The sequence below is a fragment of the Idiotropiscis lumnitzeri genome, chromosome 1, assembly GCF_059441095.1.
Source record: "Idiotropiscis lumnitzeri isolate Australia: NSW breed Sydney's pygmy pipehorse chromosome 1, RoL_Ilum_1.0, whole genome shotgun sequence".
In the NCBI taxonomy this organism is placed as follows: domain Eukaryota; kingdom Metazoa; phylum Chordata; class Actinopteri; order Syngnathiformes; family Syngnathidae; genus Idiotropiscis; species Idiotropiscis lumnitzeri.
Genome location: NC_142391.1, coordinates 15,332,844 through 15,352,332, shown reverse-complemented (window position 1 = coordinate 15,352,332; position 19,489 = coordinate 15,332,844). Strand labels below are relative to the sequence as shown.

At 37.8% G+C, this 19,489-nt stretch overlaps 1 protein-coding gene across 7 annotated transcripts in view; it reads right to left on the bottom strand.

Moving 5' to 3' along the window:
• The window catches only part of ralgapa2 (Ral GTPase activating protein catalytic subunit alpha 2), an 89,186-nt gene extending 75,840 nt beyond the window's left edge, over positions 1-13,346 (bottom strand). For 4 of the 7 annotated variants that reach the window (XM_088290333.1, XM_088286003.1, XM_088278448.1 and 1 more), the window contains exon 1: positions 12,994-13,345. In XM_088290333.1, the coding sequence (XP_088146459.1) occupies positions 12,994-13,099 (106 nt within the window). In that variant the 5' untranslated portion in view covers positions 13,100-13,345. Of the gene's footprint in view, positions 1-12,993 lie in introns of all 7 variants that reach the window. The other 3 variants (XM_088305126.1, XM_088311961.1, XM_088297916.1) reach the window with 3 other exon arrangements.
• Positions 13,347-19,489: the final 6,143 nt, after the last annotated feature.

Genomic DNA, 19,489 nt, shown 5'->3' with positions numbered 1-19,489 from the left:
CACAAAACAACCCTCTCATGACCCACGGGTGAGGTTAAAAAGAGACTTTCAAAATAAAAGAACAACTTTCAAAATAAAGCACCAGACGGTTGACTGGCCTGATTTGTCCCATGAACTGTGTAATGCTGTCTGTTCCAAAAGTAATTTTATTAGATGTCACTCTCACACAAACTCTAGAATAAACCTCCCACTCCAATAGCAGTGCAAAGGTTATGACAGTATTTTCCAACCTCTGACTAAGTAGATTTGGAATTCTCACAAATATTTTCCAGCTAACCACAGAGGTTCTCACCGTGGACAATAACGACACGTTAGAAGATTTAGCTGCTGCTTACTATGAAACCGTGACATGAGGGTGAATATAATTTCACAGTAGGAAGCCATCTGGTAGGCAAAGCGGTATTATGCTAATCTCCTGATGAATAATTAGTGCATCTTTTTGTTGGGTTCCCGTGAACTGCCTTTGAACTGGATATGCCAGACAAGCACGAGCATTGTGCAAACTGGGATTGTTTGCAGCGAGGGTGAAGGTCATCTACTGTAGTGAGTTGAAGCAGCCAGTGATCTATTTAGACACCAGCCATCAGGCGACTATATCCACATCAACATTTTTCATATGCACAATTCATGTGCTCGCCATGATTAGCAATCTGAGAACCTGACAGGGTGAGACGTTTACACCACCTGCAATATTGATATGCTATGTCATGCTCAAACCACAAGCAAAGCCCCTGATATTAAAACCCTCATTAGCATTAGCACTGTGCTTGCTGACTCTGCAGGTGCTCCATGTTGATGCCAAAATGGAGATGAGGGGGAAGCAAAGGAATCCTTCCAGGGCAATATATGTTGAAATCAGACCAAGAGGACTCGTTTAAAGATTCAAAATGAAAGAGGTTCCTTGAGCTAACAACACTACTGAGAGAGAGTCAATTGTAAGGTGGAATATTATTTCTCTTCTGATATTATCTTTCTTGTGTAAATATGCACCATGGTCATTGATTAATATTCCGGTTACAGTCGTACCTCAAAGTTCAAACACAGTCCATTGAGAGTAGGCCGGAACAATGAATCAAATTCAAATCAACATCACAATGAAATGCAATGCAATTTTAAAATTGCAGAGGCTTCACTCACATTTCTCATCAATCAAGGTGGGAGAAATGGAGCCGAAATAAAAAAGTAATGTAGACAATTCTGAACATTGTTTGTGTTGCATAATAATATAATAACAAACAGCATTTTTGGGACGGATCACCGAAAAAAAATAAATTGTTACTTTTGTATGCGTTTATTTATTTAAAAATGGGATTGTGTAGACCGGCACGGTGCCTGCCTGGTTTGCACATTCGCCTCGCAGCGTAATCGGAAATACTGATGAAAGACCCTATTTGTACTACTTGTAGACTTTCACCAATATGAAGTGGTGTTTCTAAGTCAAAATACAAACTATCAGACAGCAAAAGGAGCACCGAGTGTACTTTGACAGTGACGAGACGGCCATGATGCTTACAAGAATGGCGAGGCGGATCGATACTGTTTGAGCTGGTGCCACTGAGATCGATTCTCAACCTTTAAACATTGGTACGGTTACTACTTCAGTCATTTGAGACTCTGTATTTGCAGTACCGTACCACAAAGAAAATCAGTCCTGGTATCGAGAAATAAAGACCACACAAGCGGCAGAGCGGCTTTCCGAAAAATGACAACAGTTACATATTGATACACCAATATCTTTTCAATTATGTAATTGATTGGTGAATTATAGTAAATAAATTATGGCTGATCCAAAAAAGTGGATAAAATGCTAAATATGGGCCAATCCTATCCAGCTGATCAGATCGAGGTTGAGTCTAATTATAATACCAATTTCTGTGCCAAACACAGCATGAATGCTTCTCAACATGCATTCATTCTGGCTGCGTAACAAATTTGGCTCTTTGAGTCTTCTTAGAGCACATAGTGATACCCGGGAAGAACTCGCTAGAACTGGCCAAGTGGCTTATTTTCTCGACTAGCAGAACTGATCGGACGAAAAACTCCCATGTTATGATCCAGAGGGGTCTCACTGGTTTTCTATTAAAAGGATTCCACGAGAAAATACTGCAACATTTCACATCTTCAACATGCTTGAAAACAAAAATCCAGTAACATGACAATCATGGAATGATGAGAATCAAGTTGTAATTCTAAAATATAGGACTCAAAAAGTTGTAAATGTAACAAAAAAGAAATGTGTGAGAAACAAGTCAATATATTCAAAAAGTAACAAAAGTAGTAGTTTTGAAATCATATGACGGACATTAAGGAATTGCCGAGTTAGGCGAGATCTGCTGAGCATCTTTCGGTGTTTTTCGGATTAATTGTCTAATTTTTGTCAATTTTTTTTAACAAAATCATTAAAATGCCCCGACTAAAATTGTTTTTTGTTAAGTTGACCTCTGTCATGTTAGCAAATGCTTAACAAAAAAAAATTCCACAGTGAGTTGTAGTTAAATAAATCAGAAAGCTATAACCAATGGAGAGCTGGAGGGCCACATTGGCAGACTCAATGAAACTAGCAAAACTGGTTTTTAATGTGCTGTGGAGAACAAACAGCCGCCATCCACCGCAAAGAATTTGTCTATTTTTGTAGTATTCTTCACAGGCGACTGGTAGGGTTTATAAAAAAAAAAAAAATTTAAAAAAAACATGGCAATGTGATTTGACCAAGTTTTATATGGGGCTTTTGTAAAACACACAACATTAGGCCTAAACACCAGAGGTAATAATAATAAGAAATAATGATTGTAAAAGGAAACTGTGGATGTTCAAATTAAATCAAATGTTCTACAGAAGTAGCATCCAGAACAAATGTATGTTTCTGTCCGTTAAAAATGTCATACCTAATACACCAACCAGCTATTTAGGACCATTTATATTGACATCCAAGAGCAAAAGCTGTCTCTCTTTCCAAACACAATACTGTCCAATTTTGATTGACACTAAATGGGGAATATGATCTTAACAATATGTTATAGCAACACAAAATGTGGGTTTGTGTTTGTCAGAGAACAGCACTGTGCGCCCTAATATTTTGGACTAATACAGTACATGTAAAACCAGTTTCCGCATTTGGCAAAAGGTGAAACCACTTCCTGCCAGCACGGGTAAATGGTGGAAGCCGATCTCAGGGGACAGGAACAAAGTACCAATAGGAACTTCTTACATGTACAATTTGCGCAACATGTCTTCAATAGCTACCAAAGATGACAATATCCAATGTTTTGGCTTTGCTTGTGTGTACATACTCTATCAACACATCATCCATCCATATATTTTTATAAATTAATTATATACATGAACAGTGTTTGGCTTTTGTCCAGAGACACCAGTCATAAAGAAAACAATATTTTAGGGAGTTTGGCTTCAAACCATCATGTCAGCAACTTGGTTGTTCTGATAGTAAACGCAGCATACACATAAAGCCCGCTAGCCTGTTTTCCGTGTTTGGTCACAAATAAGCACAGCTCTCATTATGATGAAGTACAGTTCTACACCACTGCAACCAACAATCATCAAAATCATCTTCGTAAAAGGCCCACTCTCTGACTGGCTGCTGCATTTAAATATTCATTCAAATGAAATGTATTTTTGGTGGGTTGTGATAGATATGTTCATTGATGTTCTGAGCATTTGTTGTTGCTTTTATGTAACCTGCATTGCATCACCATAAGAAAGAATGTGATGGTTTTAGTGTGTGTTTGTGAATGTGCATGCATGTGTATGGGTGGTGCAACCAAGCACGAGCAAGAGCAATGTGTCCTCATATGATATTGATTTGGGAGTTGCAAATAGGAACAGCTAATACGTGTGAGCCATGAGTGCTCAAAATGTCAGCGCACTTCTACAATGGATTGTCGGGCTGGACGATAATGGGGAAAAAAAACAATCATAATAAATGTTATTAGGATTGAAATCACGTTTATTAAAATGATTATTCACTGATTTCAAAACTTTGTATTGATTCAACTATTGAAACTCCACCCAAAACGATCATCATAGCCACATGCTGCTTTATCCCTACACTTTCTTTTCTAGAACACTATTCTTTTTTATCAAGTGGATAATGACCCTGTAAATATGTGAAATTTAAGCCTCTTGAGGTTGGCGCTATGCAGCATAAAGTCGTAAGAAACTTGTTCATACTGTATGCCCACAAACTGGCATCAGTTACAATTATAATTTTGTACGTTACTGCAGAACCTGAGCTGGTAACCTCACACTGGACAAAGTTCAAAAGTGCCGCAAGTCAGACCAATCCCTTAAATTGACTGCTATTGTTAATCAACTGTGAAACTGTTAATGAAATTGTGAATCAAAAATGTAAAAGGAATGATTATGTTCGTTAAACTTCATGACTTCCTTACTATTACACCTGACCCAACAACCGCATTCGGATGCTGAGAAAATGAAAAAATTATTGGGCCATGAGGGGTCGCTTCAGGAAACTGTAACAGTTAATTAATAGTTAGTTAAAAAAATTATCTTTGACATTAATAATGTTCAAAAAAAATTATAAAATGTTAATAAAATCTGCCTCTAATATTTTAGTGAGAATGTATTTTTTGATCAATTTAGATATTCACGTAATTTGGTTTAACCAATCATCGTGTGGTGTGACAGATTATAGAAACAACTACATCAAATTCAAAATTTGATCTTTTTTCCTGGTGCACCCAAGAAAAACAGTTGAGTGCACCAGTACACCCAGTGCAAAAAAAAAAAAAGAAATAGCAGGGGTCCTGATAACACAAACTACAGACCGAGCGGTGACATTTTACTAAGTTCTTTTGAATACGTTCATTCATCATGAAGCAACTCTGCAGGCATGATATCCATAAACGTAGAACAGTAGGAAGGACTTATTGTCGTTACTGGCAACTAAAGTGTGTGTTTAGCATGAGGGTAGTTTGTTCCTTTGCCTTTTTGAAAAACTTCTCATACACTGAAGACGGCAATGTTGTCAAAACGGTCAGTGTTCACTTGTGAAATACAGTCTACCGTGCAAGCAATGTGATATTGCACAGGCCCGGTCCAATGTCTTCTACTGACTAAAGGAAATGTAAAGTTCTCTGGAGAAGCATCATCAAGGGAATTGCCATAAAAAAAAGCGCCCTTTGTTTTGAAGACAGGACAGGTCTGAATCTTACACTTACGAAATTCGTAGATACGAATAAATGCTGACTGATGTCCATAAATGTTTGTTAAATGCCATATTTTTAACCACGCGTCTCTTCATACTGCAGAGTAATTTAGTTTCGCTTTATGCTACAAACCGCGCCGATCAGCACCGCTCCATACGCGCATTTCAAACACTACTTCACAATTTAGAAGGGCAAGACTGCTCTGTCAGCTTACTAGCCGCTGTTACACAACTCAATTAAGAAGAAAAAATGAAGCTTACCCAGGCAAAAAAAAAAAAAAAAAGTATTCAGTTCAATAGTTTATTTTGCTTCCAATTTTAGTTTTTATTTTACCAACTCCAAAATGCTGAGAATGTCACATGTGGTCCAGCATCTCAATGTAGCTTTATATATGTTCTAGCTACGTAAATAACATTTTGTTGTTGCTTATCAAATGCAACCAAAAAACCAAATTCGCTCAAGACATCTAGAGGACATAAAGGCCCATAAAACTACCTTCTTAGGAAGTGCTAATTTTTTTTTATTGTGCTAAGGCACACTGGAAGAATAAACTCTAAAAAAGAGCTGATATTACACCTAAGTTGTCAGACTAAAAGACGATAAGAGGCTGAAGTTATTCTCAAGTTTGAGTTGACTTTCACAAAAACGGCAGAGTGAGAAGTGATCTCAGCCTTCACTTGAGCCTCACAGAGGACCTTGTTGAGAGCCTCAGCGATTTCCTCTCAAAGAAAGCATGCACAGTTGATCTTGCCACCTCATACATCCCTCACCCGTTTTAAGTCACTAAAAATAAAAAATGGCACGATTAAATTTGAATATTCAAGTGGACTGAAGAGCAGCCTTGGAAAACATTACCTTGAGATACAAACCGTCTTCTGCAGACAAACTATTATCATCCACACACTTATTACAGTTACAATTTGTTTCCATAAAGCCTGTTTGCACGATTCATATTTTTGGACAATGACAATCATTTTGATTTTCTCACTCATTCCACTGCTGACAGTGCAATAGCATTTTGCTGTAGCATATAAAAACACAAACATAATACGGTGAATACAAGAAAAGAAAACACTGAAATGTCTTTAATTTGATCATGTGCACTTGAATAAAGGAGGGCGTGCCTGCAGAGCAGAAAGAAGTACAAGAAGAGTCAGTTTTTTACTGATTTCTCCAAAACAATCTGATAAAAATGAAAATTCTGAATCTAGTTCAAGTTCCCTGAAATGAAATACATGCAAAAACTACGTAGAGTTTTTGAGTGAAAAACAGGCCATCCTCCCCACATCATCCCCATAATTACATAGTTACAATTTAGATCAGAGATGTAGAATTTGCAAAATACCATTTATATAGCGTAAATAAAATATTAAAGGTGGAGCTTATCAATACGCCAGTGTTTAATAACTCAGACACGAAGCCAGTTTCGTCCCTATTCTAGTGTCATCAAGGTCAAATTAGGTGTTATACTGTTAACACATTTTATTATTAACAGTGTATAACTCACGTGTTTAAACACTGATTATTATTTTGATTCTTCCAGGTAGAAATGGTCCCATTGCTGGATAGCGTTCCTAAAATATAGTTTTGATATCAGATCTTGACTTACGCTTGGATTCTGCCCTATAAATTGTCTGATGTTGCCCTTCACTAGTCACTCTTGACCTCTTTAATCTCTTTGTGGTGATAGGCAACACGATGGATATCTCCTTTGAGCATCGCTAACTATTTTCCCAAGATAAACATTCTCACTCTGCACAAGTCAACACAGCGATGAGATGACAATGCCTAGGCGTGCAAGTGGCTTAGAGCAACAAAGAGTCTTGAGGAATATCCATTTGCTTAGTTCCCTCTGGCTCTTTGTTGCTTTCAGTGAGACAAGCAGTGGGAGCTTTGCTGGCCTCCTGTAATTAACAACCTCAGCCAAATCTAGCCAGGCATGACCAGCAAATTAACATGCAGCCGCTTTTGCACTCCGTCCTACAGATCTGTTCAGTGAGCAGAAAAACAATATGGGCCACTCTGAAAATAGCCCTAACCCATTGAAATGTTTTTTTTTAATGATTTAACATTGAAATTGGACTTTTAATGAGACATTTTTGTTATTTTACACTGGAAATAAACACAGAAGGATATCAGTGATGGCAAAGAGGAAAAATACATGGATGATGGGAAAGAGAATTAATTTGCAACAAAGCAGTGGCAGTGACATTCTGGGTCTCAGTTCTTCATTGCCAGTAAAAAAAGAAAACAGCTAAATCAGCAACAAGTCAATATCAGTAATAAAAGACTGACTCGTGCAGCAGTAATAAAACTTATCACAAACACAAAATTAACCTTTTCCAAAGCACCTAGTTTTTCTCTCCATATTTACACTAGTGCACTATGCCCCGGCCCTCAGGTCAAGAGTCTGTGTCATGCCGGATGGCGCGTTATCATTCAAAGCTCACATCAATAACATCACTCGCTCCACTTATTTTCACTTTCGCAGTATCAAACAATCTCTATCGTCCAATAGCAGTCATTTTTCGTTCACATTCATCTCCCATTAACTCAGTCAACCACGCCTTTGTCTTTGTAACTTCCAGATTTGATTATTGCTACACACTCCTCTTTGGTCACAAAGAAAAGCTGCTCTGTAAACGGCAACTACGTGAGATCTCAGCTACCCGTATCATCATTAACACCACATCCATCTAACTCATCGCAAACACCATTGGGCAAATAAAGGGTCCGAGCATTATTCCCATTCGTCCTTGTACCGCAAAATGCACATCACAGCATCACTCATCAGCATTTCATGTCCGCACAGGAACCAGCAGCACTGGGAGGAAATCCTTCCTTTGCTAAAAACATGGTGGAATCAGTGATGGTTGGGTGGGAGTGGAGGTGGTGGCGGTAGCAACATGCAAAATGTACTATTCAACGGCTGGACAAACAGACAGGCTTTATCTTGACGTGCACACATGGTGAAGAAAAACACATGCAGGCAGACAGGGTCTTGTTTTGACCTCTGCTTTGGGTTGCAATACAAATGACATTGAACTCAGGACAGGTGCATTATAATGGAAGAACAGCAACTACGTTTTGAATTTTAGAGCATTACAGACATAATTGATGCCACAAATTGGCATGAGGGGACAATCGTGTGTTTGAAATGAATATGACAGCAACAGCAGAACAACAAATACTTATTTGTATGTCTGGTCACTGTGAAACCTTAACTTTACAAGGAATTAAACTAAGCAGAAGTGCAAAGCCACAGGAAATATATCAGCCTAAAAATGTGATTTGCATTAAAATGCTATAACAATAGTTAACAAGCGTGTGTTCAGTCAGGTGCATGGAAACTCCTCCCACGTGAGTGCGAAGCAAATCAACCAAGGAGAGAAGCCCAAGGAAGAAAGTTCAACGTAAACAGAAAATGTTGTACTTTAAAATATGAAAACAGCTAATAACCATCAGTTCGGCTTGTTTTAATGCTAAATAGTTTTGCAAATGTCAGGAGAGCACTCATCTTTATCCAAAGTTGCCTACCCCAACTGACCTTGGATGAGTGGTAGGATACACAGAGAACTGGTCGCCACTCAACAATCTCTGTGGAGATCAGCCTTCCAACAAACTTATAATGGATTAATTATCATGCATTCAACACATTATGATGTTCCTTACCAAGGCTTGAGGATTATTTTCTGAAGCGGCACCCCAGAACGTTTAATTGAGGGCCCACAGTAGAGCAAAACATTTGTGCAGAAGTAAAAATTGTGTCCAAGCATACTTTTAATAAGATCCAGGTCAGAAAACGCCCTTTGCCCTGATATTAATTGCATTTATTATGCCAATAATTCCCTCAAGTCAACTTTCTCCATCTACACACTGACCCACATTTGTCTGTGTTAAGGGCAAGTGTTATTGAGTCCACCATATGTTAGCTCAGTCATCCTAAGTAGGTGTCAAGCAACATTGCAGAAATAAAATTGAACTGAAACAATTTGCAGTGAGGTTGTTTGTGCACACGCAGTGCATCACAGTGGACCCCAACTGAAAATTTAGGGCCACACGTGAATCACAAAATGAAGTTAATTTTCACATTTCCACTCATTTTCACTATAATAATGACAAGTAGGCAGAATTTTGGAGCAGTTGTTTGTCAGTAACAAGACATATTCAAGAATGTAAAAATAAATAAATTGGCAAGATGATTGGTTGGTCACACATGTGCAAGTAGATGAAAAATATCGTTGCACTAAATTCCACCATTTAGGGCAAGTCTGGAGCCCTGATTTCCGCGTATTGTTTTCCCCCAAAATGATCAAAGAATATGACCTTGAAATTGTCTTGGGAAAAACTTGGAGTGGATTAGTCATGCCTATAAAATAGGGCGCTAAAGAGGCAACTGTTGTGTGACATTGGTACGTCTGAACTGACTTCAACAAACTGAGTCTGCGCAATGTCCTCTAAGAGAGTACGGGGTTTTAAGTTTTGGTGAGACAAGAGTGACTTTAAATTCGACACACCTCAGACACAACACTGCATAAACAATGAATGAAGGTAAACGTGACTGCAGTGATGCTACTTCTTTGTGATAGCATGTTTACATCACGAGAAAAGTTTAGCAACAAGCTTTCGACTGTCTATTTCTTCCTGCTAAACACATTGCAGTTTTGCTCCTAAATCATTAATCACAACGTCCATCATCTCTCATCCAAGGCAGCACATAAACTAATTTTTTTTTTTTACTATTATCGTTCCGGTGAAGAGATTACAAAGTATAATTAACTGTGAGAAAGATGGAGAAGACATGCTAATTGCTAAGCTAACCAAATGTCACTTTGAAAGACCAGAATTAAATGTTTGGATGACTGAGTACACGCCACACAACTTTGAACAGCAAATTAATTGGCAATTTAATAAGTGCCTGGAGAGAAAGTTATACAAAATAATGCTATGTACATCAGCTGTGAGTAGTGGCCTAGAAGACTAAAAGTATATTCGTATTGAGGATGAGCAATTCCGAAAATTGATGGATATATATTGAATTCATATAATAGTGCAAATGTGATTTGTTTCCAAAATATAGTCCTGAGCTTTGATAAATTGAATAAATGTTAAATGACAAATGTTCTCAAAATTACATTACAATAGAGCTCATCCTTTTTTGTTTATTTATTTTAAATAATTTCTGACAGAAACATTATTTTCCATGTCACTTACTTAAATTGCCAGAAATATGAAGGTTATGTTGTCTCTGTTTAAATATGTTAATTTTGTATAGCTGCACTTCTGGATGCATTTCTCATTTGATACAGGTCTTATTAACGTCACTTTAAAATAAAGTAAGGAAAGCCAAGCGGTCACAGTGTGTTGTACAATTATTTATTTATTTATTTTTTTTTAGAATAACTGAAAATTTATCATGGCACATTGTTACTGTGATATTAAATAATAATATTATTATATTGGCCAAAACCTTTCTGTGCCTGTTTTACTATCAGGAACTAAATGGCAAGCATGGCTGACAGAATGTTTTCTAAGTGAACTGTATCCATGTCAGTCCTTTCCTATGTTCATTCAGATTCAATTCCTGGAGTATATAAGGTGTATGTTAAAGATTAAAAATCATTATTTGTACATTGCAACTCAAATGTATTTGCAAACTCAATTTCTACAAGATCCACCAGTCTTTTTCTCTTTTGAATTCCGTCCATGCCCATCCTCTCACACTCTCATTAAGATGCAATTTCTATTTAGTAAATGTATGTTAACATTGTTGATATTAATGCTTAGAGGGCATTATTAATGTGCTGCTACCAACATTAAATGTCGATTTGATAACTCATTTTGTGGGTCATGATGACTTTCTCCCTTACAGTATTACATGTATGTAATTATTTTACACATTTACATCATCGGCCGAGAAAAATAGGATGTTCTCTTCATTCAGTAGATTAATATGGTCATTAATATGGCTGAATGCAGTACAGGCAACAAAGCACTTTTACTTACTCGTGTGTGTTGTGCAGAGTGCCACACATACCTGTTGCCTAGTTTTTTGGTACTTGTACGCACCTATATTTTGTAGGATGAATTGTATCTTTTAAGTTTTTACCTATTTTTACCCATTACATTTTCTTTAAATACACAAAAATCTATATTCATCAATATCAGTTGATTGGCTTATGAAATACTATATAAAGATAAAGATGTCCTTTATTAGTCCCACAATAGGGAAATTTGAGGTGTTACAGCAGCAAAGATATAGATCACACAGAGTCGGCGGCGTAATGTAGCCGTTAATGTATAACATTAGCAGCAGACATTCATAAAAAGCATGCAAATATACACAGTATAAACGTATCTAAGTGTAAGGAAACACTCCTAATGCCTGTCCATTATACAGAGGGGGAAACGCTATAATGATAAAAACTACTGAATGATTGAAAATACTGCAATGATAAAAATATTGCAATGATAAAAGTACTGTAATGGTAAGAATACTGAAATGATAGAAAAGTACTGCATGATAGAAAATACTGCAATGATAAAAGTACTGTAATGGTAAAAGTACTGCAACGATAGAAAAATACTGCAATTGTGAAAGTACTGTAATAGTATATCAACTATATCAACCATTGTCATTCTTATCCTTGACCAGGGGAACCTGTATTATTTTGCACTTGATTTGTTCTTTACTAAACACGAAAATGTGGGCTGTTGTCAGTTTTATTGGGCACATTTATTAAATTTATTACAAATGAACCTTAAAATCTTAGTTGTTTGTGTTTGACTTTGGACTTAAATTCTGTATTTAATCAGAAATAAAAGAAAAGTCTCTCTTTAAAATAATTTGTCAACGATTTACTAGTGGTATCGGGATGGGTGAGTACTCAAAAGTACTCTAACTGGTATTGAGCATCACTAGTCTCAAACTGCAGGGTAAAATGTCACCAAGAGTGTCATGGACAATGATTAAGTTTTAGTGAAACGGTCAGAAAATTCTAATTTTCTACAAAGTAAATTCTTCCAGTACAAATATTAACTAGGGAACCAATTAAACACTCTTCCATGAGATGACGGCAGCTACATACTTGAGCTTTGGTGGCGTTGTAAAATACGTGCCTTGGCTCAGCAAAGGCTAGGTAACAATGTTACAATTGCTTAGCATTGTGATGATCTCCTTACAAGACAGTTTGTAATTAACTTCCTAGTTTGATTGAATGTGTACAGGACTTTAACAGAATGTCGTATCCAGTAGTAGTACTTTCAAATACTAAATCTCCAGGTGTGCAACTTGCTGCAAGATGCTCCGAGCAATAGAGATGAGCTAGTAGAAGTATTGCCACTTTAAACCTAAATGGTCTTATATTGGTGCTGACGTGTAAATGGTGCTGGAAATTTGACATAAAAGAATGTTACCAGTGAGGACAAAGGGAATGAATGAAAACAATGGTGAAAGCAGCCGGGGGACTGATGCCCTAACGAGGCACCGACAGTTAGCATTGTCAACCTCATTAGCAGACAGGAGCTAGCCCCCACGTTGCATCACAATGGATTATTGTTAAACCAAGCAAAATGCACGGACGCGAGAGCGGCGTGCTAACCATGCCGGAGTGCACGTCCAACCATTTTGGACATGAGCGGAACCTGTCAGCCGGCTTAGTCAAATAAGCACAGTGACAGGCAGCCAGCCAGCCAGCCTCCTTGCCTGGCTGCAAGACAGTCAGTCGGCTGTTGCCAGCTAGCAAACTCGCCTAGCCTAGCCTCGAACGACGATGAAGCATCAAAAGCACGGTGTCATTTCACTCACCCAACAGTGAGCGCAGGTGCTTCAGCCGCGTCAGAACATCCTTCTTTGGGTCCAAAACTTTCTGTGTAGATTTCTTGACGTCTCCATGGCCTCTTCGAGTGAACATTCCGCTGTCAAATGCAACCGTGGAAGCCGATCACCTGTGTTGTTACCGTACACCGAGGCTCCAGTGTGACTGTCACTTCCCTCACCACCACTCGATGCTTGCTCGGTAAACATTCGCCCTACAGCCGCCAGTGTTTTTTTCCTCTTCTTTTTTTCTGGCTGGAGTGTAAACACGGAAGCGCGTGTGACAGCGAGGAGTGGTCAGACTATAAGAGTACGCCTACTGGTTTATAACCTTACATTTGAGTCAATGTGTGGACAGGTTTAATTTCAACTGAAAGCTTTCGATTGCCAGTTCTAGTTTCATTCTATTTTATATTGTACAAGCATTTTTATCAGTCACTTTTTACACTTTCCATCTAATTATCGTGCATTAAAATGCCCACTAATTAAAACACGCAAAGTAGTTTAGAACCCGAAGTCAGTCAATATATGAATCTATATTTTGCGAGGCGACATAATACAACAAAATTAATTCCATATAAGCGGTTGACGACTCTTGGCGTCAAAGCGCCTCCTGGTGTTTTGGAATAGAAAGACGCTGAAGTAAATTGATCAATCGAAGATTTTCCCGGACGTGACGCATTTTAGACAAAAGCCACATTTACTGTGTTCGCATATTTGACGTAAAATATAATGGTTCCTGAAATAGGAAAAACAACTCTGACATAAACATTTTTTTAAAATACAGAAATATATAAAAAGAACAATACTACTGTAGTTGTAATTTAATTATATGCACATAACATCATCGATGCACTCTGTTGAAAAGGATGGTGATATTGGGCTTTCCGTTGAAATGTCTTAAAATAGACTATAACCTTTACATGTGAATATATACACTTAGAATACAGGTGCATCACAGTAAATCTAAATACCGCATTGTATTGAAAATATATATTTAAAAATGTAAAAAAAAAATGCTTTGAGACTTTGGCAAGAAGGCAGCATCGTATGCACAGTACATTCCATATCTACAATCCTAGACTATGATCACAGTAAAAGTCTTTGATTTATGAGCATATCCTGTCTATTTACAGATATCTGCTGGAAGCAGCTTTGCACATAAAAGTTAAATATGGAAATCTGTTCATGTACGCGGATGAGTATTGCATTACTATTTCCATAACCAGTAAAGAAATGCAGGGACCAGTGATAAAAGGTATTGTTTTCCCCTGATACTGATCATTTGTGTTAATGAAAAGCAGATCTTCTCATGGAGATCAAATAGTTTGAGTTACAGTTGAATCACAAGGTTTTCAATGTGCCGTTCAAATTACTGATTATGATAAGTGACAATACGCAATCACTTGGATGGATGAACTCTTTAAATTGTAGTGCCATGCGTGGTTGTAAATTAGTTCTTTTTTTATTAGCTTTACCCCCAGTTTGAGATGCATTACCCAGTTTTGGACCACATCAAAGGTTGACTGCAGTAATTCAAGAGTGTGTGATTGCATTGTCGCCATAAAAATATCAGCATTAAAAACCTTGGCCCAGAATTGTTTACATACCGGCAGAAAGACAAAGATCCCAAAATTGAGCCCTCTCTTCACGTTAAAAAAAGAGATGAAGAAGATCCAGCATTTAAAAAAAAATATTTTTCAGACAAGCAGTTGGAGTACTAACAAAGAGCTTGCTCAGACAGACCACGCATTACAGAGCTTAATTGTCAAGGTTTTGTGGTCCATAGTATCAAACGCCAATTTAATAACAATTCAAGGGAGCTGCCCAACAGATTAATTTAGGGTTTGATTAATAACATGATTGGTGTTCTTTAAATTGTTTTTGGCTGGTTAGTTGAGTCATAAAAAATAAAGACAATGCATTGATTGATGTCAGGGGGAAATGTTGACTTGACATTTTATAAAACCTCAATCGATTTAACCTCTGCCTTACTTAATGTAAGCAATCATGTACAGGCTGGGCAAATATAGTAATGTATTATAATGTCCTTGAAATGACATTGCAATAGTTTTCATGGGTAATAACGGTATCATTAGTTAACATTATTTTTTGTTTTATTTTTATATTATTCATCATTTAGTCTTGAATTTACACATCACCAGAGTCACCGAAAGAGGGCGCCCAAGTCATTGAAATAGATTTGGAAAAGTAAAGCAAAACACCACAGAACACACGAGGTAATAATCCCAAAGAAATAATTACTTATAATATTCAAGGTCAACTGGAGGTGAAGTCTCATGTTGCTCTAAATTATGATTGTGAAAGAAAGAAACAAGTGATTTATTCAAGTGAGCGCTGGAAAATATTGATCTGTAACAATCGCGTTGAAGTGATTGTGTCTCTTTTTCAAGATTGCTCAAAGGAAATGAAAGAGGGAATGACGGAGCTGAAGCTAAGGTGTAAAAAAAAGAGTGAAATCCGCCTTTGGCCTGCAGTTTGGTGTGACACTCATTATCTGAAGTGGGCCATCCTGAGGAAGGAGTAATCACCGCAGTAATCATGGCTCAGTCTTGGCAAACCTGCCCTGTTGTTCAAGTGCATCTTATTGCTTATTATCTGAGATAACATAGACCATCGATAATCTTTCAACAACAACAGTGAGATACAATAGTCCCCCTTGTCCTGTACTTGCAAGTATGTGAGGTCATATAATTATGACAATTATGTGCTATAACATTTCGCTGTTGTCAACTATTACAAGGCCAAACACCGATTCAGTCTGGTGGGGAAGAAGTTCTCTTTCAAAAAATGATGTGTATAATCTACCTCGTTCTAACTTTTCATACCAATCTAGGAGTTGGTGGTGTATTAAAGTTGTGACCAAATGGTGGCACTGCAGCCTCACAAATACTGCTCTTCTCAACGGCCAGCCTGTCTATAATCCAAGGTTTGAAAAGCACTTGTCGCCTCTAAATTGTTCCTACAAAGAGCTTGGAAATACTTGACTTTTCTCCTTATGTGGTTATGGATTTCCCTTTTCCACAATTAAGTGCCATTAAAAGCTAATGTATCCAGTTAAACCATATTAAAGCAGTGTTGGGGGTGGACAGTGGCACATTTTCCCCATCCACATATAGTGCAACTTTAAACTCAAAATCTTGCAATTTAACTGAATTATTAAAAAACAAAAAGGGATAGTAAAATAGTCAAATGAAGCAAACGGAACAAGACCAAAATTACACGAAGAAGTTGTTGAGTTTTTAAATTACATTTTAAGACCTAAAATACTTAAATATATATATTTAAACAACACACACAAATTGTAGGTATTTGGGTTTTAAATGGTCTGTTTAGACATTTAAAACACTTTTAAAAAATGACCCTGAAGCGACGCCCTGACTTTAATATTTTTTTGTGAGATGGTTCCACACACACACACACACACACACGCGCACCTTTTGACAATGACATATTATTTGAATTTCATTTTTTGAGCAGTCAAAGTAAATTTGCTTATTCCTCAAATTCAAAGTGAAAACGTCGACACGTAATGCAATACAAAACTATTTTAATCCGACTGAAATATTTTAAATCGTCAAAAAAAGCACACAAAAAACAAGAGCTTAGCTAGCCTACATTTCAGCTGCCACCAGGGGTCGTCATCGTGCCCTCAGCAATCAAAGAATGCAACAAGGTTCATAGCACAACGTTCCTAAATATATCTTTATTGTTTTATTTAGAACATTCTGTCACAACTTAAACAAATGTCTAAATAAGACCGATATTATATAAACGGATTCAGTCAAATGACTAATTATAAAGGTGAAGCGGTGTACTATATGTATATTATGTAGTGTATAGATACATTAATTGCATAGTCTATTGTTCATGATTCACATGACCGGGGCACATTTCCATGGGGGTTAATGAGGGTGCACTCTGAAGTAATTAAAATAAGAGTATTATAAGGCAACTGTTTCGCATCAGGTACTCACAGCAAAATAGGCTATTCTTAATTAAAACTCTTTGCTAACAGCATTTTGTATCTTCCAAGTAATCTGCTGTGAAATTAATAAGGCCCAGAGAATTAAATGACGCGTTTTGGCAAAGGAAGGCGATTTTTCTTCTGCAGTATGCATGACAGGGGTTTCCATTTGGAATGTGTGATCCATATTAAGCTGGAAAATAGTTCTTCAGGTTCTCTCCCTAATCTGATTCCAATTTCACTCGTGATGCGACACTGTCGCGACAAGCCAGGGGACGTTTAATTGAAACGCCTGCGCTTTTTAATTGGATTCTGTTGAGATGTGAAATCGCCTCCTGAATTACAGCCGTGTGACTTTAAAAGCTGATACCGACTGGTTTCCAGCGGTGATCAGTTAAGGGGCTGAAATAATGCATCCATTCAATGGCGTGTCTCCTTACTGAGACATTCTTGAATTTAAGACCAAACTGCATACTCGGTCGGCGGCCTTGCATTTCAAAGAAGAAACTATCTGTTAAATGAATGAAATGGTTGTTGGGGGATGCTTCACTCGCAATTCAAAGACTCAATGCAATATTACTATATAAAAAAAAATTGTTTTGTATTTAGCATGTTCTCACAGAATGGCTTCAAGTTGTCACACAATTCCATGAATTGAACCTTCGATCTCACGACAAACACGACCCATTTCTGACATTATTCTGTCTTAAAACACAGATTTTTCCATCGCAAATCCCTCAGCTATCAGATAACCATTCCGAAGCAAGAAATTCATGATATCATAGTTAAACCCAGGGTGTTAACAACTGACTGTCACAAGTTCAGTTCCTGCGTGGGTGGCACACAGCGAGCTTCCTTCACCTCCTCGAGGTTGGTGCTCTGAGATTTGTGTATTCTTCCATTCGAGGGCCGGTCTCATACTAGTGTGGGAAAAATAAATAAATAAATTAAAAAAAATAAATAAAATAACCTTGCTCTCCCATTGCCGCCTCCTCCACCTACATCCGTGACCCCCTCCGATAAGCTTGGAGTTCATCCTTTTCGCTGATTAGTTTGCTGGCAGATTGAATGGCCGTGCGTCACCCTGTTGGCTCTACCTGTGCGCCTGGATCAGCAGGTGGCTGCTACACTGTCCAACATGATACTGAAACCATTATTTATTCTCTGCCTGCCCAGCAAATCCAAGTTTTCCACCTCACACAGAATTTATGGGAAGTAGATGCCATCTTTGGCTAGTTTATATTCTAGAAAAATGCTGCTGCTGAAATGCAATGCTAATTCGACACACCCAACTTGTAAAATGTATTCTATGGGATTTATATTCTAGCAGAGGATACTGACAATATGAGGTCATTAATAAGTTCTCTGGCAAAATTCACTCCCCTACTGTATAAATGCGTGTATATGTGCACATTGACATTGCTGTCCTGCGTGTTATTTATGGCCCAAACTGAAACTCCAGGACTGCGAAATAACAAGCACAAGAGGGACTTCATGCCTTTTTCCCTCCGGAAAAGATATGTTTTTCTCAGTCAACACAATGTAGCTCCCTCCACAACAAACTTTGTTTACTTCCAGCACAGCGCCAGCCTATATATTTTCTGAAAAGCCAATAGAATTAAATGGTGTCATTAAGTATGGGTTCCCACGGGTATAGTGCATTCAGGTTTACTTATGTTACACCTCTGGCCTTTTTATCGTTGTTATCAATGGCACGCTGTGCATCATTAGAAAAAGACAAACAGCCTTGTTTCTTTCTGGGGGGCAGACAGAAAATCAATGCTCAGTTTCCCATGAGCACCTAATTAGCTGGACACTTGTACGCTGTTAAAACACAGAGCAGATCTCTTTGTCTACCGGGTCGATAGGGCGAAATGCACGAGAGACACCTTCAGAGCTGATAAAGTGTCGGAGAGGTGAGGAGTAAACACAAAAGTGACACTTACGGTCTAGCACGTCTCACACCTACTATATGCTTTGGCAGACTTCATTTCAACGTTATCGTCCGAGTCACGAGGACACAAAACGTTTTTTTTTTTCTTATCTCGTAAATACCTTCGATGATTTTTGATACACACACACAGCGGAGATGCCGCCAATGTCTTTGATGTTTTTAATGCTCCGATATCAATGACTTTGACTTTGTAAATCTATAAATACAGGTGAGCAATGATGTTCATTTCGGATTCATTCAATTTAGGTTCAAGAGAGACGGACGGGTCTCTGCTCTTGCTTGAGGGTAAAGGGAGGTCACACTGACTACTATACAAGGAAACTTCTAAAGTAATGTATAAAATAAAAAAATATGCAGCTACAACTTGAAACAGATTTGAATCCGCATCATGCAGGAAAGCTCAGTGAGCATCAGAAGCAGGAAGTAAACAAGTGTGTTTTAGTTCATCTTTAGCTTTTTTTGTCTTCCGTCACCACATGATAGTGCTGGCAAACACTTCCGCTATACCATGTAGCGCCGTGAACTGAATTTTTGACCCAGCAAAG